General features: G+C 40.7%; 2 protein-coding genes across 4 annotated transcripts in view; one reads left to right on the top strand and one right to left on the bottom strand.

Moving 5' to 3' along the window:
• The window catches only part of PIK3CA (phosphatidylinositol-4,5-bisphosphate 3-kinase catalytic subunit alpha), a 103,790-nt gene extending 95,368 nt beyond the window's left edge, over positions 1-8,422 (top strand). For all 3 annotated transcript variants that reach the window (XM_070072478.1, XM_008266536.4, XM_070072479.1), the window contains 4 exons: positions 476-646; positions 1,230-1,347; positions 1,451-1,602; positions 2,375-8,422. In XM_070072478.1, coding sequence (XP_069928579.1) covers positions 476-646; positions 1,230-1,347; positions 1,451-1,602; positions 2,375-2,645 — 712 coding nt within the window. In that variant the 3' untranslated portion in view covers positions 2,646-8,422. The remainder of the gene's footprint in view (positions 1-475; positions 647-1,229; positions 1,348-1,450; positions 1,603-2,374) is intronic.
• Positions 8,423-9,452: 1,030 nt separating this feature from the next.
• On the bottom strand, positions 9,453-26,548 carry KCNMB3 (potassium calcium-activated channel subfamily M regulatory beta subunit 3). Its single transcript, XM_051859163.2, is given in 5 exon segments — positions 9,453-11,120; positions 11,123-11,396; positions 12,865-13,063; positions 18,209-18,400; positions 26,413-26,548. Coding segments are annotated over 5 exon segments (849 nt in total). The 5' UTR covers positions 26,475-26,548; the 3' UTR covers positions 9,453-10,998.
• Between the last annotated feature and the right edge of the window lie 299 nt (positions 26,549-26,847).

Here is a 26,847-nt window from a genome sequence, read left to right as displayed (position 1 = left end):
AAAAAGAAATATGTCACACTACAAAAAAGAAAATTAGGAGCAGGCATTTGACACCGCTTTAAGGAACACCTGCATCTCACATCAGCGTGCCTGTGTTTGAGTCTCAGCTCTATTTTCAATTCCAGTTTCCTGCTAATGCACACCCTGGGAGGCAGCAAGTGATGATTCAAGTACTTGGGTCCCCCTGCCACCCACAAAGGAGACCTGGATGAAGTTCCTGGGTCCTGGCTACAGCCTGGCTCAACCCCAGCTATTGCAGACACTTGCGGGGTGAACCAGCAGATAGAAGAGGTCCCCTCCCTCCCTCTCTGCCTTTCAAATAATTAATATAAAGAAATTTTAAAAGATTAAAATTAGTAGGACAGTAAAGATCATGCATGCATGACAGAGTTTCAAATAGAATAGTTATGTTTTAGTTTATTTAAATATTTCTTTTTAAATTCCATCATATAATTATGTGTTTCCCCTTTTATAGAATGTTACCTTATGGTTGTCTGTCAATTGGTGACTGTGTGGGACTTATTGAGGTGGTGAGAAATTCTCACACTATCATGCAGATTCAGTGCAAAGGTGGCCTGAAAGGTGCACTGCAGTTCAATAGCCATACACTGCATCAGTGGCTCAAAGACAAGAACAAAGGAGAAATGTGAGTTTTATTGTTCTTTCTAGATTAGTCTAAGTTTTTTGTTAGATGAATCTGTTAGTGGTTATATATGTTTATATATATATATATATATATATATATATATATATATATATCTTAATGGTTGTGTATGCCACAGAAAATAGTTAATCATACTTATTTGGAAAAAATATGCCTCAAACTTTGAAATATATGAGGTTATTATGTTTAGATGATCAAAATTGCTCTTACTTTGATAAAATCCTAGACTTTTAACTTGGGTATCTAAAATATGTTCTTATTATTAGCTCATTTTTTAAGTTAACATTGCACATTTGAATTTCATTTCTAATTCATTATGTAAATGATTAGAAAAATTAATTTTAATGATTTATTTTTCACTATAATAAGCACTATTCTTTGGTCAGAAACATCTAGAAATTTTCTTAGGAACCCTTGAAAATTCCTTAGATTGCTGGACTTCGTTACTTTCTTATGTAATGTCAGTGATTATTTAATTGTTTCAGTAGCAACCTTAACCATCTTTTTTTAAGGTAGCCTGTATCTCTCTATATTTCCACACTACTCATAAGTTATTTCTTTGTAGATATGATGCAGCCATTGACCTGTTCACCCGTTCATGTGCTGGCTATTGCGTTGCAACTTTCATCTTGGGAATTGGAGATCGGCACAACAGTAACATCATGGTGAAAGATGATGGACAAGTAATGGCTTTCTCTCTTTATAATTAGTGCTCTTTAACTGCATTTATTGAGACACTGGATAGCTGCACACAGAAACCATAACATAATTTCTTATTTTTGAAAGCTGTTTCATATAGATTTCGGACACTTTTTGGACCACAAGAAGAAAAAATTTGGTTATAAGCGAGAACGTGTACCATTTGTTCTGACACAGGATTTCTTAATAGTGATTAGTAAAGGAGCCCAAGAATGCACAAAAACTAGAGAATTTGAGAGGTAAGCTGAAGAAATCAAAAGCACAAAATAAAGAATTCTTGCTACAGTACCAGAAGCAGTTGATGTTTTTGAAGCAATTTAGAATAAAAACATGTTGTTTAACAAAATGACTTTTGTAAAAACAATGTTTTAATATTTTTGTTTATCTATTTTGTATGATACTGAGAATTAAAATGGAAAGGGAAATCAGTTTAATCTGGTGAGCTAATTAAGACCTAAAAAGAAAATATTCCTGAATTTCATAACACATTAAAAATTTTTACTTACTGCTATGTGAATAATTGGATTATACCTTCTCTGTATTGACAAACAGTGGCTATTGCCTAGAAGCATTTTTCAGTCATACAATGTGAAGAAGTCAGTGAACTATAATTGCTGTGATTTTTTTCATAATTTTTCTTACCACCTGATGATAGTTTATTAGTTTGTCTTAGTCCTTAAAGTACTTTTTAAAGCCTTTTATAAAATTATTTCTTATCTATAACTCAGTCCTGGCCCTAGCCTAAGCCTAAAAGCTCTATAATGGACCAATTACTCAACTTCTGATGTGTCAGCTGTTGTTCTAGGTGCTGATGACAACACATAATTAAGTCCTTATCTCATAGAGTTCACATTCTAGTTGGGGAAAGGGAAAAGTGTTGGTGGAGACAGCAGGGAGAGGAATGTGTTTTTTATACTTTCATATTAAAAAGCCTCTCTAATTGTGTAGCATGTGAGCAGAGACCTGGAGGTAATGGCTTCACACTGACCAAACTGTTCTTACTACTTATAGGTTTCAAGAGATGTGTTACAAGGCTTATCTAGCTATTCGGCAGCATGCCAATCTCTTCATAAATCTTTTCTCAATGATGCTTGGCTCTGGAATGCCAGAACTGCAGTCTTTTGATGACATTGCATATATTCGAAAGACCCTAGCCTTAGATAAAACTGAGCAGGAGGCTTTGGAATATTTCATGAAACAAATGAACGATGCACATCATGGTGGCTGGACAACAAAAATGGATTGGATCTTCCACACAATTAAGCAGCATGCATTGAACTGAAATGATATCTAAGAAACTGAGAGCTCAATATCTGGATTCTACACCGCACTGTTAATAACTGTCAGCAGGCAAAGACTGATTGCATAGGAATTGCACAATCCATGAACAGCATTAGAATTTACAGCAAGAACAGAAATAAAATACTATATAATTTAAAATAATGTAAACGCAAACAGGGTTTGATAGCACTAAACTAGTTCATTTCAAAATTAAGCTTTAGAATAATGCGCAATTTCATGTTATGCCTTAAGTCCAAAAAGGTAAACTTTGAAGATTGTTTGTATCTTTTTTTAAAAACAAAACAAAACAAAAATCCCCTAAATATATATAAATGATGGAGAAGGAAAAAGAATGATGTTCTATTTGTCTTGCAAATGCTCTGCGTTTCGACATGTGGATACAACTATAAGGCTGTTATTGCATTAGGACTGAGTCAACTGGAGTTTATGTTGAATTACATAGAATGGAAAAGGATGACAGTTTCTTATTTTTCCATTGCTGTTCAATTTATAGTTTGAAGTGGGTTTTTTGACTCCTTGTTTAATGAAGAAAAGTGCTTGGGGTGGAAGGGACTCTCGAGATTTCTCCAGAGACTTTTTCTTTTTAATAAATCAAACCTTTTGATGATTTGGGGGTCTTATCTGCACAATTTTGGAAGCAGTCACAAATGAGACCTGTAATAAGGTGGTGTTTTTGGTTTTGGGTTTTTTGCTTTTTGTTTCTTTTTGACAGTATTCTTAATACCTAGGGAAATTCTGGGCTCCCACAAAGTGAAGTAATCATCATAGAAACAGAATGAGCAGGAGTAGTTCTCATTCCAGGATTGTACAGTATTCACCTTAAGTTGATTTTTTTTCTCCTTTTGCAATTGAACTGAACACATTTTTCATGCATGTTTTCCAGAAAATAGAAGTATTAATGTTATTAAAAAGATTATTTTTTTTATTAAAGGCTATTTATATTATAGAACTATCATTAATATATATTCTTTATTTACATAATCTGTCCCATAGTCATGCATTGTTTTGCACCCCAAATTTTTTATTGTTGGTGGCAGCATGGTTAGCTTTTCTCTTGGTCTATAGGTGAGGCTCAGGCACTATCCAATTTACACCGTTAACCAGTGTATAACTACTTAAGGAAAGCAGATTAAACTTCATCCTTCTTCCTTTTCTTCGCTTTTGTATTCACATGAATCCCTGATCTTCCATCCTCCTTTATGGTTGAGAATGGCTCAATCATGAAATTAGTTGACAAAATTAACACCATTTAGACTATCTTCCTGAATGCTGAAACCCCTCTATTGAGGTATGCTGATGAATAATACCTTATAATATGGGGAAATAGAAACCATGAACCTTTTACCTTTTTAAGCTATATATTCATATCTGAATAATATAAGTAGGACATTAAACCATTGTAAGGTCATATCCTATTATCAAGTGACCAGAGCTTACTCTCTGTCCTTATTAAATCCCATTTAAGCACAGGACCCATTCTTAAATATGTTGAAAAGCATTAACCAAGATGTAGGAGTTAATGCTAGTCATCACTCTAGAATCTGATATTTTACTCAGTATTTGAAATGAATGGTTAATGTCCTAGGAAATAGCTTTAGCAAATGCCCAGGTGCCACTCCAAAAAAAAAAAAAAGTGCAATAATTTACTGACAGTTTTCTAGATATTATTGGAAAACAACTTTTAAAGAGTGCACACTGTATACTCTAGTACAACATCATCACTTTTAAAGTACTCATTTATGAAATCAGATACCTATAGTAGAAGTCTTGGATAGTGAACAAGGGACTCTAATACAAATATTCTTAATATCTGGCTATTTTAGAACCCTTAAAGGGCATAATTATTGAAGATTTAGGTACTTCACTAAAGCATGTATATAATATTGCCAACAAAAAGATGAATTTGAAAATTAGGGTAACTTCTGTCAACTGTCTTGGAATAGTTAAGCAGAATTTAAACTGTTTTAATGAGGAAACCAAATAGATTATTTTGCAGATACAGAGTTCATAACTTATTAACACTTCACAGTCAGCATCTTGTATTATTTAGATATAAACCGCCAATGCATACTAATATATCCCCGTGTTTTCTATATCAGGGATAGATTACAGGAAAACTCAGTGAATAGTATAAATCTGAGACTTTAGGGGTAGAAACTGAAGATTTAACAGAGAACTGTGTTTTACCCGAGTGCCAAAACTTTGAGCCTCCCCTCACAGAATTCATACAGTTTTCGCATTTTTTTCACATCAGTCTAGATATTTGCCCACCCATCTTCCCCTAGGTCCTCTCCACCATTAAAACACACAAGCCACATAACTTAATTCATCATTTATATTTATTTTCAAGAGTTATTACAACCAAATTAATTCTATATGATGAAGTATAGACAAATTCTATAAAGAATACAGATTAAGTAAAGAAAGAAAGAAAGGACAGGTAATGCTCAGAAAGGCAGAAAAAACAAGAATCGAATCGAATGCTACACGGGGTGCCTAGGATCTGTTTCAAGTCAGCGACAACATAGCCACTTCCAGGTACTTCAGTATCCGAGATCAGTTCACATGGATTGATCAGTTCCTATAGCCGACCCTCCTTGTCACTGAATATGGTGTGACTGACTTTTGGCTCTACAGTTTCATTGGGTCACTCAAAACTATTTCCTTCAATAATTATTTTGGAGAAAAAATAAATATATTGTAGCAAGAAATAATCAACTGTTTGAAAATCATGCTTTAAACTTTTTACCATATTCTCAGCTATACAAAAACATTTATTTTGAAGATTTTTAGACTGCTGTTAATTTGAAATCTGTTAATTTTATTGTGGAATTTGTTTTTTTTTTTTAAAAAAGATGTTTCTAATTGGATTTTTTAAAGAATGGAATTTGGTTGCTATTTTATGATAGAACCTAAGCTTTTTGTGGTTCTTAGTGTCCTCTGTAAAATTTAGTGTCAAAGTAATCAACTTTGAGGTTTTCCCTTCTATTATGCTTTATATTACAAGCCCATTAGGAAATGGGAACCTGGTGAATATATAATGAATTGTAAAATATTTTAATGTGTAATTTTTTCAACTGTGAAACTATGAGTATTGGTTTTTTGATGAAAACAGCTGCTGATCAAGTATCTTGTGTAAAGCGTAGTTCTTATTCATCAGGAAAATGACGACTTGATTAGACTGTATATACCCCCTTGGATTTTACCTTAAATGGATTGGTGACTTTCACATAGGTAAAACACAATCCATCTATATTCTTTTTTCCACCTAAAACTCAGTGCTTTGGCTCATAGAAAAAAATTGTGAGCAGTCTATTTCAAAGGCACCTTGGAAATTTCACAGCACATAAAATTGATTTTATTTTCTGAATGATTTTTGTACATCCAGTTTAATTCATGTTTTAATCGGTAGCCCATCCTTGCCAACTCTTTGATAAATTTAATTTCAGTAGTATTTTAAAACTAGCACATTAACTTCTTCTGAATATTATTCAGTTCCTTTTGTTTCTGTGTCTGCACAATCTTCAGACCTGGGCTGGACCCATACACTCAAAGTCCACTTTAAAAAATAATTTGGTGTCCAAGACATCACTGAAATAATTCAGTTTAAAGGCAATATGTGGTGTTAATAGATTGTGGTGCTTCTACTATTTAAAGACAACCTTCATACTTCAGATGTTTTTGAAAAAAGGGGAATACGAAGGAGGGGGCAAAACAGGGAGGAGCCATTTGAATGAACTCCATTCTTTGTATCCATCCTGCTCAGATGGGGTGTCTCTAAGAGAAGGCTGAAAGTTGTGGGAAGACGTGAGTACCATGACAGTTAACTCTTCATGAAGGATGGGATTGTGAATGTTGAAATGTAAAATTCAGCATCAACAGTATCGTCAAATAATAATTCTTGGTGACAGAATAATACAGCTGGGCTGTTTTTTAAAACAACAAATGCAAAACCATTTTTAATTATTACATTAAATTGTAAATATATTGTATGTGCCATGGCCTGGGAAGCCTGTTTTCTTTTCTCTTAAAAGTTATTTAACTCTCTGAAAAGATTATAAGGTTTAGCTCAAGATAACTATGGTCCTGACAAAATTGGATGGTTAACTCTACCTCAGAAGACTAATAAGGAAAAAAAAAAAAAAAAAAAAAGATGACTCACGATTCAATACATCAGACAATGTTTTGCAGAGCACTCTATTTTAGAGCTACAAAGACCAGAGTTGGCATGCCTTCTTTTAAATGGAATAGCAGATATTAAGAAAAGATTTAGGCTAAAATTCAGTCATGGCTCCAGCCATTTTGGAAAGGCTATCATGTGAGGAGGTTCATGGTACGAGGTTCTTGAATATGGCATTTAAAATTTGTTTTGTTCTCTTTCTTCACTATTAGTACATCTGATGTGGTGTATTTGCACACATTTCGATTTGTATATACACTGCTTTACCAGTCCTACTCAAGAGACATCTTTTATAAAAGGTGTAAACAAATATCAAAGTTTTAAAATTCCGACGAGTTTAGAATTTATTAGGAGTCTCCCAAGTTGGGATGTTAGTCTTTAAAGACACTTATTTCATTCAAGTATTCCACTTAAGAGTTTTGTACTTCCTTGTTATTAGTACAGCACCATTCCTTTTGTTTGGTTTTAGGTGTGTTGATATTCCAGCATTGCCAACTAGCAGAAAGTGACAAGTGTGAGCCATAAGGATATTTTCTGACAATTTTTTCAGAAGTACATATAAAAGATGTAATGGGAAAAGTAAAAATTAGTGTATTGTATATATAGTGTTAATTAGGTAACTGATTTTCACTACCAACAGTAGCTTCTATTCCTCATGTTGGTAAGTACAGGGAAAGTTTTTAAATGAATTTTGTAAGCCACTTAAAGTCAATGAGTCTGTTTGCAAACTTATTTAATCTGTCACTACGATAATTTTGTGGGTGTGCTAAGACTGTATATTTTTAGGTATTCTTATTTTTGTTAATCCTTCCCCTTAGCAAGAAGGCAGAAAACCTTCAATGTTTCCTATTAACATATCTTTAATAAGATTAAACTCCTCAATTCTAGTATCAATTTCTAAATGTGGTCATTATCTATTGATTTCATATGACAAAATCCCTTATCAAGATTTAATTTATGTTCCTAAGAGTCATTGAAGAACCTGGCCTTCATCTAATTTCTAGAAATGTATTTTGTTATGGAACCCAAGTTTCAAGTGGAATTAGTGGTTTCATTGTAATTCAGTCCTTGGACGTAATTGAGGAGAAAAAAATCTAAAAGAATATATCCTTTTGGGACATAACTTACTACTTTAATATCTTGGGGAATGTAACACTACCAAAAGAAGACTAAAACACATCATATGTTTACTTTGGAAACTTCAACAAAGAACTCAAACCATCCTTTTTGGCCCCATTAATTGTAGCAACTCTATTTCTCTATATTTTGCTCATTCAACGAATTGAAGACCTGTGGTATAATGCATTAGTTAGGAGAAAAATGTTTTAATGTTCTTTTAATGATGACCCAAAAAGTATTTGACACAGCAAGATGCATGTGTTATTATATTGAGAATATAGAATAATTATACAATATCACTAAATTTAAGACCTCTTCCCAGTCTTGCTGTTCCTAGCAAGAAGTTTGGCCTGTGACTGCACTTCCTGTTTGTGCTCATCAGAAACTGTCAATGTCTGCTTTTCTTTAACTTTGCAGTCTGTAACATCACGCTGTTTATTAAAAAACAAAAAAAATTACTTTGACTTGTGTCCAAACAATCCTTAGTGTACTATGTAAACAAAGAACTGTGGTAATTCTGTTTTGACATTTCTTTTGAAAAGCATACCAGTGTTGCTAACAATCAAAATTTAGCTGAATTTGAGTTCTTTTCAATAATAACTAAGAATACTTACTTGAACCCATCATGTCTTAAAAGCCAATTTTTCTGCTGCAGTTAAAGTGATAAATATTAGAGAAGTATAGCATGAAGAATTACATTCTAAGTTGACATGTTTATACATACACCTGTGAATGTATGTAGATTGTGTGTGTGTGTGTGTGTGTGTGTGTAAGCAGATGGACCAGAATCTAAAAGGCTAAAAGTAAACTGGTTTTTCTGTCAGTTATCATAAACTTTGCAAAAGGTAAGTCTGGGCTTTTCTTTGAGCAGTGATGCACATGGGCATTGATACCAATGTATCAGTGTATATACTTTTAGGTATATTCTAAGGTAAAAGTATATACATTCTATCAATGTGTATATTTTTAGGTATATTCTAAGCAATTAAATCATTGCATAAATTTTATTTCTTTGCCTCTTAAGATACTTTGAAAAAAAACATTTATTTGAAAGGCAGAGTTGGAGAAGGAGAAACAGATCTTTCATCCACTGATTCACTCCCCAAATGACTAAGTGGAAGCCCAGAGTCAGGACTTTCATCTAAGTCTCCCAAGTGGGTGGCTGATGCCCAAGGACTTGGGCCATCCTCCACTGCTTTCCCAGACACATTAGCAGGAAGCTGGATTGGAAGTGGAGCAGATGGGGCTCAAACAAGAGCCACAACTTCTCTGAACATAAGAGCTCTTTCCTGGGATGGACCAAGTGGACACTGAAATTGAAAACTGCGGTATTTGGAACATAAACTTTAGATTTCAGATAATGGTTTTGAATTTGTTCACAGGAAAAAAATTCAGTAATCGTATATTGTTAAGTGAAAAATGTACTAAGAAATAGAATAGAGGTGTCCTTAATTTAAGAAAACTACAGAATCGTGGTTTGCTGAATGATTTCAAATGTGCGTGCATACATGTTTTATTAGAGAATTATTTAGTATGCAAAATAATTTATCACAGCCTTTATACAGCACATGCTGGGGTTTAGATATATGTCACATTTAGTCAAGAAAGGGGAGCAGGCGTGCAGAATCCTCTCTTGCAAGCCTCCTGCTCTATGCTCTGTACCAGCTGTTCACTAAAAAGTGCCATGGCAGACTGAATATTGCAACTTAGCACAAGATTTTTTCTTTATCTGAACATTTTTTAACACCTCTACTAGATGCCAGAAACTAAGCCAGATGTTTCTCACACACCCTCGCCTTGTTGTTTCCTTAAAAGAACCTCATGAAAGAAGAGGTTATCCCCATTTTATAGATAAGAGTGATTCAGACCATTGAGCTGATTTTCCTGAGAGTAACCTACCTAAAAAGCTACAGTTATTGCCTACAAATACAAATAAATCCTACACATGTTTTTCTCCAGCACTCCACAGGAGAAAACAGGAGACACCAAGATTGCTCTTTACTACATAAATCTGTATTAGTCTATCTATTGTTTAGGAATTCCTGACTTGAAAGTAATTGATGAGGCATGAAACTATGTAGAATTAGTTTTTGGTTTGATTACATCTACATGTAGAAGTTGCTTTCAAAGTCTCATTCTTCTGATTGTCCATGATTTAAGACTTTTTAGTAAAATTTTATAGATACTTGGAGGCACATGGGAAAATCAGAACAAAGCTTGATCTGCGAAGCATTTGTTGGGAGTGCCTTATACCGCCATTATTTAATAACCATGATTGATTAAAGTACAGGCAACTGCTGGCTCTCTTCTCAGGATTCTCTCCAGTGTGGATTATCTGAGGTGAATGTTGAAATGCAGTACAGCTCCTCCCTACTGCACAACGCATTGCCAGCCTTTTCTCCCACTCCCAACAGGATGTACACAAGGGATAACATGAGCTTATGAAAAACATAATTAACTGGAAAAACGTTGCTGAAAGACAAATTACATGGTACATGGCAAGGTTAAGTATAAATAACTCTAAACTTAGTAAATCTAGGCAGCAGCTTTCTTCATCATGAATGGTGATGAACAAACTATAATAAATATGTTAAAGTCTACATTTTTACAATTTTCTGCCAAAGCTTCATCTTCCGTAGTGAATGTAATGCTCATGACAGATTTTGTATGAGAAATATTGTCATGTGAGCTATACTACATAGAGTGAGGCAGAAAGTTCAGTGCTCAATAGACTAGATGCCTTCAGTATTTCCATATTTACAAGTTCAAACTAGAGCAGAATAACTCCGTTGAACTCATTTTGCCACAAGGGAACAAGAAGTGCTTCCTTGGCTCGTTGTGGAAACAGATTTGAAGTAGAAAACGTGGTGAATTTGTATGTATGTATAGAATAAACATAATACATAATGAGGCATTTCAAAAATTTTTCCCACACATGAAAATACGATTACCCAACTACATGGTTAGTTTGCAAGCAGGCATAATTAGGCCTTCAACCGCAGAAACTGCAGGTGTCTGTGTGAAGGCCAGTACTTTAATTTGGCCACCATCTTAAAATTTCTCTGCTCCTTCCACCGCTTCTCCCTGAACTCCACAGTTTGAGTTGGTGTTGCTCTGTATGGGGTGCTTTGCCACCTACCTCATCTCTGACTGCAGGCTGTGTTTTTCACACAGTAGGGACAGGTGCTGTGTTAATCTCACCATGCCAACGATCAGGATACCACCTACCAGAGTCAGTGAAGGCCAAAATAAACAGTGGAAGATAACCATTTGGTCATACTTTTTAGTGAGAACCACGTCTTCAGATTGGCTGTCTGGGCTGTAGAAGCACGAAAAGGGGGTCCCATTTTTGTGATCGAAGAATTCCTTTATGTCCCGAGCACTGTTGAGCAAATCATTCCCATCCCGGTGGCACTTGGGTGTGTAAAAGCACTAGGAATATGGAGGAGAGAAAAGGCAAGGACACTGTCACCAACACCAAGCGCCTAACAATTTTAATTCTGAAACTGCTGAAGCTATTAGTTTCAATCTTAAAAGATGATTAAAAAAAAAATAGTACATAGCCTCTAGCAAACGGTTGGCAGGAGGACAGTGAAATGGATGTTCCCAGATGCCGTGCAAAGGATGTGGGAAGGAATTCGTAACATTATATGATACTGCAGGAGACCAACCTCATACTGTGTCGTCTGCCCCCATCTTTTCCTGAACAGTAACCCACCGAATCCATTTGTTCATTCAACAAACAACACCTGTCTATAGGAAAATCTCTTCCTAACGAATAGCACATTGAGACTTTTGCCCTCGGCCCACAGAGAGGGAGTCCCACTTTGGGGTTTGGGTCCTGGGAGGTAGAACCAGTGGAGAAGAAAGAAGCTCTGTCAGCTGATCATTTTTTAAAAAAACTTGAGGTTTATCACCATACCCATTAGGCACTTGTGCTTTGCTACAAGAATGTTTTGAGACCTTAAAAATTATTGCATCTAAACTAGAAAACAGGAATACTCAGATTGAAATTAGTGCTTGATTAAGGACTCCAAAGAGTTGGCCGGTGCCGCGGCTCACTAGGCTAATCCTTCACCTGCGGCGCTGGCATCCCGGGTTCTAGTCCCCATTGGGGCGCCGGATTCTGGCCCGGTTGCTCCTCTTCCAGGCCAGCTCTCTGCTGTGGCCAGGGAGTGCAGTGGAGGATGGCCCAAGTGCTTGGGCCCTGCACCCGCATGGAAGACCAGGAAGAAACACCTAGCTCCTGGCTTTGGATCAATGCAGTACGCCAGCCGCGGCGGCCATTAGGGGGTGAACCAACGGAAAAGGAAGACCTTTCTCTCTGTCTCTCTCTCTCTCACTGTCCACTCTGCCTGTAAAAAAAAAAAAAAAAAAAAAAAAAAAAAGGGACTCCAAAGAGTAACAGGCCAACTAATCTAACACAACTCAACTTACAGTTAGGTGTAAATATAAACTTTAATAAGTCATATAAACCAGTTGTGTAACTTACTAAAATTATAATTTTGAAATTTGGTTAAAGAAAATCTCTTGCTTGATTTAAGGTAGACCAAGTATGTTGTCACATGTTTGACCCAGTGGGTAGTGAGGTCTTGAGAAGGACTGCCCACAATTTCCTCATTGGCTAAAACTGTAAGTTCCAGATGGCAGCTTATGAAATCAGAATAATTCCTCTCCTTTCTATGTGCTCAATTTCTCCTCCAACAATACTTTTATTTATCTTCATTTACACTTTTATTTAGCTTCATTTATCCTCACTTAACCACTGTAAAATTATTCACTAGAAGGAAACAAATTTGCCTGCTAGGATCGGCACTGGGTTCGTCATCCTGCGTGGGGCAGTCTGGCATGGAAGGGTTGCTATACTAAGAGCTCTTTAATTTCATGAACTTGTCATTACCTCGGAATTTATCTGGGCAGCCTCTTCATTGTAATGTAGGAGAGCTTTCTGACCCGAGTGGGTGAGGTTCACAAGCACCTGAAGACAGGGGTACTTGCCCTGACCTCGGCAGTCCGCGCCACAGGTGAAAACACAGTCCAGCCAGTCATCCATGATGTGTGTGTGGATGGTAGTGCAGTTCGACTCTTCTCTCTGAGTGCTTCAATTTAAAAAACAAAAAATTTCTCCACCTACTAGAAATGCAGTTTACGTGTCCACTGTGGCATCCCAGGGCAGCTGTCTATTTCAAGGTAATATAGGATCATTAAGAGCACAAAATGCTCAGGGAGCATGGAGGTGACAGAGACAGGGCGAACACCAGTACATTACCAAAACTCATCTCAATTCTGCTCCTACTGGTGTATTTCTCACTGTACCAACCCTTATAATGGCTGTCAAACTTCAGAATCACCCAAGGGGCCAGCGCTGTGGTGCAGCGGTTAACGCCCTGGCCTGAAGTGCCGGCAATCCCATATGAATTGGCTACTCCACTTCCAATTCAGCTCTCTGCTGTGGCCTGGGAAAGCAGGCCACCCACGTGGGAAACCAAGAAGCTCCTGGCTCCTGGCTTTGGATCGGCACAGCTCCGGCCGTGGCAGCCAACTGGGGAGTGAACCATTGGATAGAAGACCTCTCTCTCTCTCTCTGCCTCTCTCTGTGTAATTCTGACTTTCAAATAAATAAATAAATCTTTTTAAAAAATCACCTAAATAAATTTGTTAGGATGTGTTAAAATGTGGATTCCAGGGTTTCAATCTGAGAGATCCTAGCACAGGAGGTCTGAGTTAAGATCCAAGAATCTGTTTATTGAATATTATTTAGATGCAGTTATTTGAAGAACCCTAAATACTATAACCACCAAGAGCCATACTCACTTAGAAATCCATGCTTCATCATATCAAAATACACCCACTGGCTTGTCCTGATGAAAATGTGCCTTTGAGAATCTAACTACAGGTCTTTTAGCATAGTCTCCGGAAGTTCTAGCAGCAAGGTGCAGGTCTGTGGGCCCATTCTACTTCTAAGTAGGCAAATGTAAAACAGGAGTGTGTCTTGGAAAACCCGTGGTTTTGCTGTCAGGCTGTGGAGGCCAGGAGCTACAGCCTGCTCGTCTTTATGCTCCTCAAAGTGTTAAGCACAATGTCTCAGATGAGATGCTCTGCGAGACTTGTACTGAATTAAATATTACTTGGAAAAAGTTCCTTGAGAATTCGCACAAGCACTGCATACGCAGGATGTCCTAGATGCGAGAGAGGTGGAAGGCAAAATCCCTCTCACAAACACCTTGTGGTGGTGGTGGTGAGGAGAAAGGACAAATATGTACAAATGTGTAATCAGAGAACAGGGCCAGGATAAAGTAAATGAGGGAGAGGAAATGCTTTGATTGCATGTTGGGACCAGCTTCTTGCTCACCAACACACTGATCTTGGTGGGTCTTTGTGTTTGTTTCCTAGAGCCTTAGAAGTTAGATTACCAAATTCCGCAGGCAAATTGTTTGAAAAGGATTATCCAGCTATGTTCATACTGTATTTTCCTTAATATCTAAAACAATAAATAGATTCATAAATATCTGGAACTAACTTTCTTTGGTAATACACTTTTTTTTTTAAAGATTTACTTATTCATTTGAAAGTTAGAGTTACACAGAATGAGGAGAGGCAGGGCAGGGAAGGGGGGTCTGCCATCCGCTAGTTCACTCCACAGCTGGTCACAATGGCAGGAGCTGCACCAATCCAAACCCAGGAGCCAAGATCTTCTTCTGGGTCTCCCACATACGTGCAGAGGCCCGAGGAGTTGGGTCATCTTCTACGCTTTCCCAGGCCATAGCAGAGAGCTGGATCAGAAGTGGAGCAGCCGGGACTCTAACTGGCGCCCATATGGGATGCTGGCACTGCAGGTGGCAACTTAACTCACTACACCACAGTGCCAGGCCTGTAATATAACACACTTGAGATGTACCATGACTACAAGACCTAAGGCACAAAAACCACTGAATGTGGCCTAATAAAAAATACTGGACAACTGAAAATACAAAAATGAAAGATACGGTTCTCTCATAGCACAGGCTTGTTTTTTCACCAAATTAATTTGTACATTTATTTAAACTAGGCATCTTGAAGTAATAATTTAATGTTGCCTGTTTATTTCTTAAAATTAAAGATCTATGTTGTGGGCATGTGACACAACAGGTTAAGCTGCTCTTGGGTTGCCCACACGCCATATCTGAGTGCTTGGTTGGAGTCCCGGCTCTTCTGCTTTCAATCCTGCTTCCTGCTAACGTACCTGGGAGGCAGCAGATGGTAGCCCACGTAGTTGAGTCCTTGCCACCCATGTGGGAGACCTGGATGGAATTCTAGGCTCCTGGCTTTGGCCTAGCCCAGCCATGGCTGTTGTGGGCATTTGGAAAGTTGGAAAGTGAATCAGTGAACAGAAGATTCTTTCTCTCTTCTCTCAAATCTTAAAAAAAAAAAAAAACTTAAGCTCCCTAAATCCTCCTGACCAAGTGCCGACCTAAGTAGGATATTAATATTTCTTGAAGATTTTTAGAAAATTACAATATAGTGAAACATTCCGGCCTTTCAGGTGGAACCAAGAATGTATTTAGAGGGGCCACAGCTGTGGCATAGCAGGTGAGGCCACCGCCTGCAGTGCCGGCATCCCATTCAGGTGCCAGTTCAAGTCCTGGCTACTCCACTTCCGATCCAGCTCTCTGCTATGACCTGGGAAAGCAGTAGAAGATGGCCCAACTCCTTGGGCTCCTGTACCTGCATGGGAGACCCGGAAGAAGCTCCTGGCTCCTGGCTCCTGGCTTTGGATTGGTGCAGCTCCAGCTGTTGCAGCCAATTGGGGAGTGAACCAGTGGATGGAAGACCTCTCTCTCTCTCTCTCCTCTCTCTGTGTAACTCTGACTTTCAAATAAATAAATAAATATTTTTAAAAAGATTTATTTATTTTGAAAGAGTTACAGTGAGAGAGTGAAAAAGAGAGATCTTTCATCCACTGGTTCACCCCCGAGATGGCCACAACAGCTAGGGCCAGGCCAGGTTAAAGCCAGGAGCTTCATCTGGTTCTCCACATGAGTGACAGGAACCAAAACACTTGGGCCATCTTCTGCTGCTTTTCCCAGGCCATTAGCAGAGATGGATCGTTAAGTGGAGCATGTGGGACATGAATCAGCACCCAAATGAGGTGCTAGCCTTACAGGTGGTGCCACAGTACTAGTTCCCAGCTTACTTTGTAAAATGATGCATGTGGGAGATTTTTTAAAAGATTTATTTACTTATTTATTTGAAAGCAGAGTTACAGAGAGAGGAAGAGAGAAAGAGATCTTCCATACTCTGGTTCACTCCCCCAATGACTGCAACAACTGGAGTTGGGTCAGGCTCAGTCCAAAGCCAAGAGCCTGAACTCCATCTGGATCTCCCACGTGAGTGGCAAGGGCCCAAGCAGTTGAACCATCTTCTGCTGCTTTCTTAGGTGCATTAGCAGGAAACTGATTGGAAGTGGAGCAGCTGAGACTCAAACCAGCACTCATATGGGATTCCAGTGTTACAGGCAGCAGTCTAACCTGCTGTGCTGCAGTGCAGCTCCCTGGGAGAAATTTGGAGGACACCTTGTGCAAGATGGCACAAAAATTGTTGCTCATATTTAAAGTCTACTTAGTTTTTCTGGAAATTATTTGGTTAAATCAATTAAGTGAATACCCACATGGGTGCCAGTTTGTGTCCCGGTTGCTTCTCTTCTAATCCAGCTGTCTGCTTATGGCCTGGGAAAGCAGTAGAGGATGGTCCAAGTGTTTAGGCCCCTGCACCTATGTGGGAGACCTGGAAGAAGCTCCTGGTGCCTGGCTTTGGATCAGCACAGCTCCAGCTATTGAGGCCATTTGGGGAGTGAACCAGCAAACCCTCTCTCTCCCTCTCCCTGTCTATAACTCTGCCTCTCAAATAAATAAATAAATCTTTAAAAAAATATTTTTCTTGCACTCACAAAGAGTGCTTTGTTTTTTTCTGGTAAACCAGGAAACCAGCATTTTATACTTTAATTTTTTGTTTGTTTTTTGAAAAGCCAGAGAGAGAGAGAGAGCAAGCTTCCATCCTCTGGTTCACTGCCAGATGCCTGAAACCAGGGCTGGGCCTGGCAAATGCCAGGAGCCCAGAGGTCTCCCATGTGTGTGGTAGAGACACAACTACCTGAGCTATCACCTGCCTCCCAGGGTTTCCGTTAGCAGGAAACTGGAATCAGAAGCATGGCTAAGACTTGAACCCAGACACTTAAATATGGGATGCAGGTATCCCAACAGATGTCTTTACTGTGCCAAACATTCACCTGGAAATTGACATTTGAAAGGGTGAGCTTATGAACTATATGAGTATCTAATGTCTGGGTTATCATATGTTGAAATATATGTAGATTATGAGATGTGTGAGGGGTGCAAATACCTTCCATTTTCTTACCACTTCCCTCCACATCCAGCTTTCCCCAGCGCTGAGAGAGTAACAGGTCATTGATTGTTCCCTGTCCTGATCTGCTGTCACAAGAGTTAAGACCAGAGAGGGGCTGGTGCTGTGGTGTAGCAGGTAAAGTGCCAGCATCCCATATGGATACCGGTTCAAGTCCCGGCTGCTCCATTTCTGATCCAGCTCTCTGCTATGGCCTGGGAAAGCAGTGGAGGATGGCCCAAGTCCTTGGGCCCCTGCATCCATGTGGGAGACCCAGAAGAAGCTCCTGGCTCCTGGCTCCTGGCTCCTGGCTTTGGATTGGCGCAGCTCCAGCCCTTGTGGCCATTTGGGGAGTGAACCAGTGGATGGAAGACCTCTCTCTCTTTCTCTGCCTCTCCCCTCTCTGTGTAACTCTGACTTCCAAATAAATAAATAAATAAATCAAAAAAAAAAAAAAAAAAAAAAAGACCAGAGAAACAAAAGCCATCCTCCCCTCCTTTACCTTTTTTTCAAAGAAGATTCACTTGAATGAATTAGAAAGAGGGAGAGAGAGAGAGAGAGAGTGCGCGCTTCCATCTACTGGTTCACCCCCCAGATGGTGGCAATGGCCAGAATCCAGGAGATTGATCTGGGTCTTCCACATGCATGCAGGGGCTCAAGCACTTGGGTCATCTTCCACTACTTCTCCCAGGCCATCATCAGGGAGCTGGATGGGAAGTGGAGCAGCGGGGACTTGAACCGGCACCCATATAGGATGCCAATTTTGCAAGTTGGACTTAACCTGCTGTGCCACACACCAGCCCCCACTCCTTTACCCTTGGGCCTAGGACTGATCTGAATTGGAAACTCTGGATCACATTTCTTACCTAAGCATGAAAGGCTTTAGGATGGTAGTTCCAAGCAAGAAGAACATGAGGACCGAGAAGCCCATCATAGCAAACCCCAGCAACATGGCTCGGTCCTCTCCAGCACTGGACGGCAGCTTCTTGTGCACATCAGGCAGGTCTCCATCATTGTGGTGGACATATGTCCTCTTTCCTGAGGCAGAAAAGACTGTCCTGGAGGGAGAGAAGAGGAAGTACTGCAATAAGTTCATTTGTACGCAGGGGAAACATTTACCAACCCATGGAGGGAGAGGGTGAGGGAGAAGAGAGGGGGAAGGAGAGGGGGGAGGGAGAGAGGAGGAGGGGAAGAGGGGGAGGGGGAGAGGAGGAGGGGAAGAGGGGGAGGGGGAGAAAGGGGGATGGGGAGGGGGAGAGAGGGGGAGGGGGAGAGAGGGGGAGGGGGAGAGAGGGGGAGGGAGAGACAGGGGGAGGGAGAGAGGGGAGAGAGGGAGAGAGGGGGAGGGGGAGGGAGAGGCTTCTCTGTGCTGAAGGCCATGAACAAGTTCAATGCAACACAATGAGATCCTCCATCAGAGCAGAGTGAAAAGCCCACCCAACCAATGAAAACCACATGTTATCAAATATTTTTATTTATTTATTTTTAAAGAATTATTTATTTATTTATTTGAAAGAGTTACACACAGAGAGAAGGAGAGGCAGAGAGACAGGTCTCCCATCTGGTGGCTCACTCCCCAGTTGACCGCAACAGCCAGAACTGTACAGATCAGAAGCCAGGAGCCAAGAGCTTCCTCTGGGTCTCCCACACAGGTGCAGGGGCCCAAGGACTTGGGCCATCTTCTACTGCTTTCCCAGGCCATAGCAGAGAGCTGGATCGGAAGTTGAGCAGCCAAGACTAGAACTGGTGCCCATATGGGATGCCAGCACTGCAGACTGCAGCTTTACCTGCTACACCACAGCACCGGCATAATCAAATATTTTTAACAATACTGTAACAAACAAGACCAAGGAATGCTGCCAACTGGAGGTCTTCAGAGATCTGTTTAGCCGGTGACTAGAAAAGAATTGCCTAAAAGTAGCTGTCGTTTATTTTGTGTAAACAAGTGTTAGGGACTTGTCTGTTTTAGGGATATTGCACATTCCTTCTGAAAATATTTGTAACAGTCCCCTATAAATTCCAAATGGAAAGAATGATGCAAAAGTTGACATTCAGAATTAACATCATCCTGAAATAATAAGGTTTGGTTCTTTCATTTTCACTCATTGGAAAGGCACCGATCCCACTGGACCCTCTGGCCCATGGCCCAGAGCCCTCAGAATTGGGAAATTTCCACTGCTGTCCTCTCCCTTCACCCTTCTTGTCCTGCTCCCTGTCCACTCGCAGCTGTGTGAGGTCCCTGCATTTCTGCTGTCCCTGTCTCTGCTCTGCCTGAAATCTGTTCCAGCAAAGTTGTGATCAACTCCTTCACAGCAGGGCATGTAGCCAACAGTGCAGTCCAACACGAAGGCCGCACACTGGCAGTTGTGGAAGCATCCTGCCCATGCATGCACTTTGCTGGGCCTTCTTGGTGAGTTTATTAAAATGTGGAATTAGTTGCCAACACTTTACAAACCATGGCATTTCTCATAAAAAAAAAAAAAAAAACAGCTGAGTTATGACTTCTGGGGAAAACAAATCACAAGACATCCACGATCCACGTTCCTGCACATGAATAACTGGCCAAGCAGCAGCCTCCCCGTGAGCAGGGTGTGTGTTCCAGTTTGCGACAGTCTCACCACTGTCTATGGTCCGTGTCACTGAGCTGTTGTTCCCTGCTCAGGATCTATGAGTCCCAGAGGCATTGCTATTTTCAGAGACTTAATGAAATCTGAAACCAAACAAATGCAATTCTAACTCGGGCTCCATCAAGCTGCCAAAACATCAGACGACATTTTGGAGTGTAGCAAAAACACTCTCAAGGGTGTTGCTGGTTGTCTTTCCTACCTTATCCTGGCCTTTGCCCCTTGTTCTCCCTGGCTTCTCTTTCATCAGACTCTGGATTGAGCCGGGAGCATGTCGGGAATCCAGGGCGTCCTAGGAGCCAGCTCTGGGAAGCACTGACCTCAGAAGACAGCGGTCCTGTGTGGTTATTATTTCTTTGGCAGTTAAGGATCTGTTTTGGGAATGTTTAGTCCCCATTGATGTTTTACTCATCCTCTATCATCCCACTGTTAGGGGCCGGCCATGGAAAGAAATTCTAATGATTTTTGAACCAGTGTACTTTATAATTTGTCCATAAATGATAGATCAATTAAGACAGCTTTAGCTCTATAATAAGATTTGAGTGTTTTCTGATGCCCACACCTGCATTTTCCCTTGTGCTGTAAATTGGAATTTAGTTGTGTATTTTAATGTGTCCTAGAGACTGAAAAGATTTATAACGTGATCTCTACGGCATTTCAATACATTCATTTAGTATCCCCTATTATCATGGTATGTTACGTGAAACCAGCATTGTCTGATTCCAATCTAATTTAGAAATAAGACAAATCTGGTAGCATCCTAGATCAGACCTTCTATTTATCATGCATCTGTCCATTTTGTTCCAAGGCTTAGATGAAGAGTTGGCAGCCATATAAAGAAATTATTCTAGGAGGGCATTTGGTGCAGTGGTTAAGAAAACACATGGAATGCCCACATCCCCTGTCAGAATACCTGTTTTGAGTCTGCTCAAACTTCCAATCCAGCTCCCTGCTAATGGCCTGGGAAAGCAGCGGAGGATGGCCCAAGTGCTTGGGCCACTGCACCCACATGGGAGACCTGGAGGAAGTTCCTGAATCCTGACTTCTGCCTGGTCCAGCCCCAGCTGTAGCAGCCATTTGAAGAGTGAACCAGCAGATAGAAGAGCTCTGTGTGTGTGTGTGTCTATCTCTCTCTGTGTAACTCTGACTTTCAAATAAATAAATAAATCTTTTTTTCAAAATTCTCTTTCTGTCTCTCCCTCTCTCTCTGTAACTCTGCTTTCAAATAAATAAATTTTAAAAAACCTTTAAAAACAAAAAATTGCTACTAATTTTTAAGGAGTATGTACTGTCATTCAAAAGTCATGAGGCTGGCACTGTGTCATAGTGGGTAAAGCCACTGACTTCAATGCCAGCATCCCATATGGGCACCTGTTGGAGTCCCAGCTGCTCCACTTCCAATCCAGCTCTCTGCTATGGCCTGGGAAAGCAGTAGAAGATGACCCAAGTGCTTGGGTCCTTGCACCCACATGGGAGACCCAGAAGAAGTTCCTGGCTCCTGGCTTCAGGTTGGCCCATTTAGGGTGTACACCAGCAGATGGAAGACCTTTCTCTCTCTCGCTTTCTCTCTTTTTCTCTCTGCCTCTGCCTCTCTGTAACTCTGCCTTTCAAATAAATAAATAAATATTTTTAAAAAAAGTTATAAGACACATGGGGAAATAGGGTCCCTTAATACAAATTATTATACAGTAGAATCAGATCCACATAAAATTCAGATATTTGAACAGAATATAAAATATGTACTGCAGTATTTTTAAAGAAATAGGAAAGGACTGAATATATCAGAAATACAAAAAGACTCCAAAATATGACCAAGCTAATATAAAAAAGAATCAAGCAGAATTTTTAGAAATGAAAAATGAAACAGTTGAAAGGAAAACTTAATGGACAGATTTAACATTCCATTAAATATAACTGAAAAGATAATTAGTAAACAAAGAGCTGAGCTCTATCTACAAAGTAGCAACAGTACAATAGACTGGTTTTTAAGTGAAAAGAAAATCCAATGCCAGAACTTGTAAAGGACCCAGTTTGCAGTTTCCAGCTTCCCCAGAGGAAACAATGAAAAGCAACCACACCTGGACAACATCACAGGTGCATTGCAAGCCAAAGACAAGAGAAAAATCTCAACAGCAAGGGAAAGACAGATTAGCCTCAAAGGAATTACAACTAGGCTGAGAGCTCACTTCTCTGTCTGTAATAAGAATGGAAGCCAAAAGGCAGGAACATTGTTGATGCACTGAGAAAGTGACTAACAGAATTCGACACCTAGCAAAGCTTTCTCAAGCTTATGCAGTAAGTGAAGACATTTCAGACATACACAAAACTGAGTTTGCCCTCAACAGCCCCTCCCTAAAGGAAACATTCAAGAATTTAAGCTAATGGGGCTGATGGTGTGGCCCAGCAGGAGTGCCAGTTCAAGTCTTAGCTGTTCCACTTCCAGCCTCCTGCTAATGTGCCTGAGGAAGCAGCAGAGGATGGCCCAAGTGCTTGGGACCCTGCCACCACATGGGAGAATCAGATGGAGTTCCTGGCTCCCTGCTTCGGCCTGGCCCAGCCCTAGCCATTATAGTCATTTGGAGAGTAAACCAGCAGATGGAAGACCTCTCCCTCTAATGTTGCCTTTCAAAGAAATAAATAGATCTTAAAAGAGTCTAAATGGAGTAAATGACCAAGTTAAAGATTGCCAGAATTTCAGAATTGATTTAAGTTTTATATTTACATGTTTACAAAAGGGACATCTAAAATACACAGAAAGTGAAAAGTTAAAAGTCTTCAGGAAAAATGTAAGAAAATCAAGATACTATGAATCTTAAGATTTAAAAGCTTCAGTTCCTGGTTCCTGGGCTTTGAGGTGGTGAACCACCACTTCCCCAGTGGATGAGAAGTCTCTCTCCATGTCTGTTGCTGTCTCTCTGCCTCTCAAACAAAACAAATAAATAAAATTTTTGGAAAAGATTTAAATGTTCCATTAGAAATAAAGAAAGTAATAAGGTTCAATTCACCTGGAAGATGATTTGTTATTAATATTATTTTGTATGTACCTAATAGAATTGCTTCATTGATAGAACTGTAAGAGAAGTAGATAAAATCCACTATCAGATTATAAGGTATTTTTGCATACTACCTGAGTAATTGGTAGCTCAACCAGACAAATTAGTAAGAAAATAGATATGAGCAAAGCATTGGCAAACTTTAGCTCAATGATGGAAAATTGTCCTCTATAAAAAATACATTCTTCTCAAGTATATTTCATTTACAAAACCTCATCCCAAATTTGGCCATAAAGAAAGGCTCACCAGGGGCCAGCTTGGTGGTACAGTCAGTGGGCTAAGCTGCCGTTTGCGACACTGGCATCTCAGACACTAGTTCAGATTCTGGCTGTCCCACTTCTGATACAGCACCCTGAGGCATGGAAAGGTGGTCCAAGTGCCTGGGTCCCTGTTACCCATGTGCAAACCCAGATGGAGTTCATGTTTCTCCTGCTCTCTCTGCTGCTCTGCCTTTCAAATAAATAAATAAATCTTAAAAAAAAAAAAGGGGGGGAGGGGGTGCTGGCCAGCGCTGTAGCTCACTAGGCTAATCTTCCGCCTGCAGCGCCAGTACTCCAGGTTCTAGTCCCGGTCGGGGCACCGGATTCTGTCCTGCTTGCTGCTCTTCCAGTTCAGCTCTCTGCTGTGGCCTGGGAGGGCAGTGGAGGCTGGCCCAAGTGCTTGGGCCCTGCACCCGCATGGGAGACCAGGAGGAAGCACCTGGCTCCTGGCTTCGGATCAGCGCGGCACGCAGGTCGTAGCGGTCATTTGGGGGGTGAACCAATGGAAGGAAGACCCTTCTCCCTGTCTCTCTCTCTCACTGTCTAACTCTGCCTGTCCAAAAAAAAAAAAAGAAGAAGAAGAAGAAGAAAGAAAGCCTCACCAAATGCAAAAGGATTCATGAAAGTAATAATATATTTTTCATATGTGTACTAGCTGGAACTTGGAAAATAAGGAAAAGTCTATGGAAGAGACCAAAACAAAACCCACAATTCTACCTCTTAGAGGTCATTGGTGTCCACCAGCTGGGTTGTTTCCTGTCTTTGTAAGCTAGTCCCCGCTTTTCCATGGGAACACTTTCCAAGACCTACGATGGAGGCCTGAAACCATAGCTAGTACCAAACCCTATATACACCATATTCATTCTACATCTGCATAGCTATGATACAGTGTGATTTATAAATTAGGCATAGTAAGTGGTTTACTACAATAACAATCAAATAGAATAATTAAAATAATGTACTGTAATAAAAGCTATTTAAAATTTGTAAATTATTTCTGGAATTTTCCATTTAATATTTATGTACTATGGTTGACTGTGGGTAGCTTAAACATTGGAAAGCAAAATGACAGAGAAAGGGGGCTAGTGCATTATAGAATGAGAATCATACTAGTTATAGCTTGGATCCTTTTTGAATCTTGTCTTTTCCATTTAGCATAATAAACACCTTCTCATGTTATCCCAATTTTTCGTGACCCTTCTATTGGCTGCATACTGTTCTGTCAGTTGGATATGTTTTAATTTGATAATCATTTTTACTGTTGAATATTATTAGGTTGCTTCTAGTTCTCTGAGACCATAAATAGTCCTGTAAACAACTTTGTGGTACTTAAAAGCACCTTGCATCCAAGGGTAAGAAGCATTGTTACTCTTTTTCCGGAGTAATAAATCTTTACTTGTAACTCAGGTTTTCCTTTGAGATGTTTTTATTCAAATCGAGCAGTATCTGCTGGCTGTTGTTGCCTTCACTACAGATAGGAGGACTGAGTACAACACTGAGCCCCTGCTGGTTTGCCCTAAGGCAAAATTGACTACAAAGAGGTTGAACTCTCATCTGGGTGTGATCCCTATGAAGTCAGCAGCCTCTCGCTTCACTGAATTTGTGCAAGAAGCATTCCTTAGGAAGAAGTATTGGGGCTGGCTGGCATTGTGACGGACCACCTGCAGTGCCGGCATCCCATATGGGCACTGGTTTGAGTTTCTGCTGCTCCACTTCTGATTCAGTCCCTTCCTAATGTTCCTGAGAAAGCAGTGGAAGATGGCCCAAGTGCTTGGGCCCCTGTACCCAGTGGGAGATGCAGAAGGAGCTCCTGGCTCCTGGCCTGGGATTGGTCCAGCCCCAGCTATTACAGCCATTTGGGGAGTGAGCCCACGAATGGAAGACCTCTCTCTCCCTCTTTCTTTCTGTAACTCTGCCTATCAAATAAATAAAATAAATCTTAAAAAAAAAAAAAAAAGAAAGATGCACCAGAATTCATCTAACATTCATCTCATATGTGAATGTAACTTTCAAGCATTAAATTAATATTTCCCTGTAATTTGTTTTCCTTGCAAAGAAGACTTTGATAATTATTTTACCCTTCTTTTTTTAAATTTACAAAATTATTTAACAACTTATTTCGAAACAGCAAGAGTGTCCTCAAAGCAACACAATATCCTATTTTTATTTCTGAAATGCCCTATTGAGTTAGTGCTCTGTCCTGCTGAACTTCATGAACCACGCTGACTTTACTCAATCTCATTTGCTGTTTCCTCTGTAGTCTGTCTGTCCCTTCCTCTCCAAACTCCAACTCCCTCTACACCCCTATATCTCCCGCTCCTCCTGCATTCTCTCCCAAATTCTCATGCATATTATTAAAGGCTGATGGAAGTGCATCCCCCAAGACCATTACGACCTTTCATGTTTCCCCTGCTCAGCTCCCAAGTTCACTTGAGACATGAAAAAATCATCCAAGTTTCCAGACAGTGAGTGAACCTGGCTTTACGCATTCCCTTCCCAAGAATGAGCTGATCAGCTTTTAATACCTCAGTTCTCAAGCACCCTCAGGCATTGCTCTTCCCTGCATTTCAGTGCCTGCTTCCAACTGCCTCACTGCCCCAAGCTGGCCCGCTTCACTAGGCTCTCAGCTGCTCTGCTTTGCATTGCCCTGGGGAGAAAATGGTTGAAAGGTCAAGCTCTCATTTCCCCTTTAAAGGGCAGAGGTGGGAGGTGAATAACAGCAGCTGAAATGTGTTTAGGGTACAATACTGCCGTTCAGGGAGAGTAGAGAGAGGTGGCCCACTGTACCAAGGCAGGCAGGGGGTCGAACTACCTCCAGCTCACACATCCCCCATTCCTTCATTCAGCCAAGCAATAGGTAGTGAGCACCAATTCGGTACTGGGGGGCATATTCTAGTGCTGAGGATCCAGAACCTCCAAGATCTTGGGATCTAGAGGAGGGAGCCACAAGGAGGCAGCCCAGTGAGGTCAGGGCTGCTGGGCAAGCCACCTCGGCACTCTGGGGGGCATGGCAAGTGGGCCTCCTCAAAGGACAAAGACCACACTCCAGCTCCAACCTCCTCGTGGCCCCTCATGGACCCACTTGGGCAGCAGGGTGCCCAGTCTGGGCCCAGAGCATCTGAGAGCGACTTACCTCCCCTGGCGCCGCCGGCTACCCTGGAGTGTGATTTGCACAGGGATGCTGAAGGGCTGCATGAGGGCTGGGGGCTGGGCACAATGGACCCCTTTCACCTGAGTCAGGCCTTGCAGCTCCCAGGACACCCGAAGGGTGAGGCCTCAGCATCAGCGGAAGTGGAGCCCCAGGGGGAGCCCCCAGAGCCCAATGCAGCAACTGCCATCAGCAGCCTGGGCCTGCAGAGCTGTCCGCCTGCCAGTGATTCCTGGGGATGTGGCAGCTCAGGCCAGGCTGGCTCGGCTCTGCTGATTCTTGGCCAGGCAGAGCAGGCGGTCCCAGAGGCCCAAGGAAGGCTTGCGTGGTTCTCTGCAGCCACCTGCGGCCACCTTGTCACCTGTGCTTCCGCTGCAGCAACCCCATGCATCACCATAGAGACCTCAGGGCTTGTGGAAA

This window comes from Oryctolagus cuniculus, chromosome 4, assembly GCF_964237555.1.
Source record: "Oryctolagus cuniculus chromosome 4, mOryCun1.1, whole genome shotgun sequence".
NCBI classification, from domain to species: domain Eukaryota; kingdom Metazoa; phylum Chordata; class Mammalia; order Lagomorpha; family Leporidae; genus Oryctolagus; species Oryctolagus cuniculus.
Note: the sequence above shows the minus strand (reverse complement) of the source record. Positions and strands in the feature narration are given on the sequence as shown.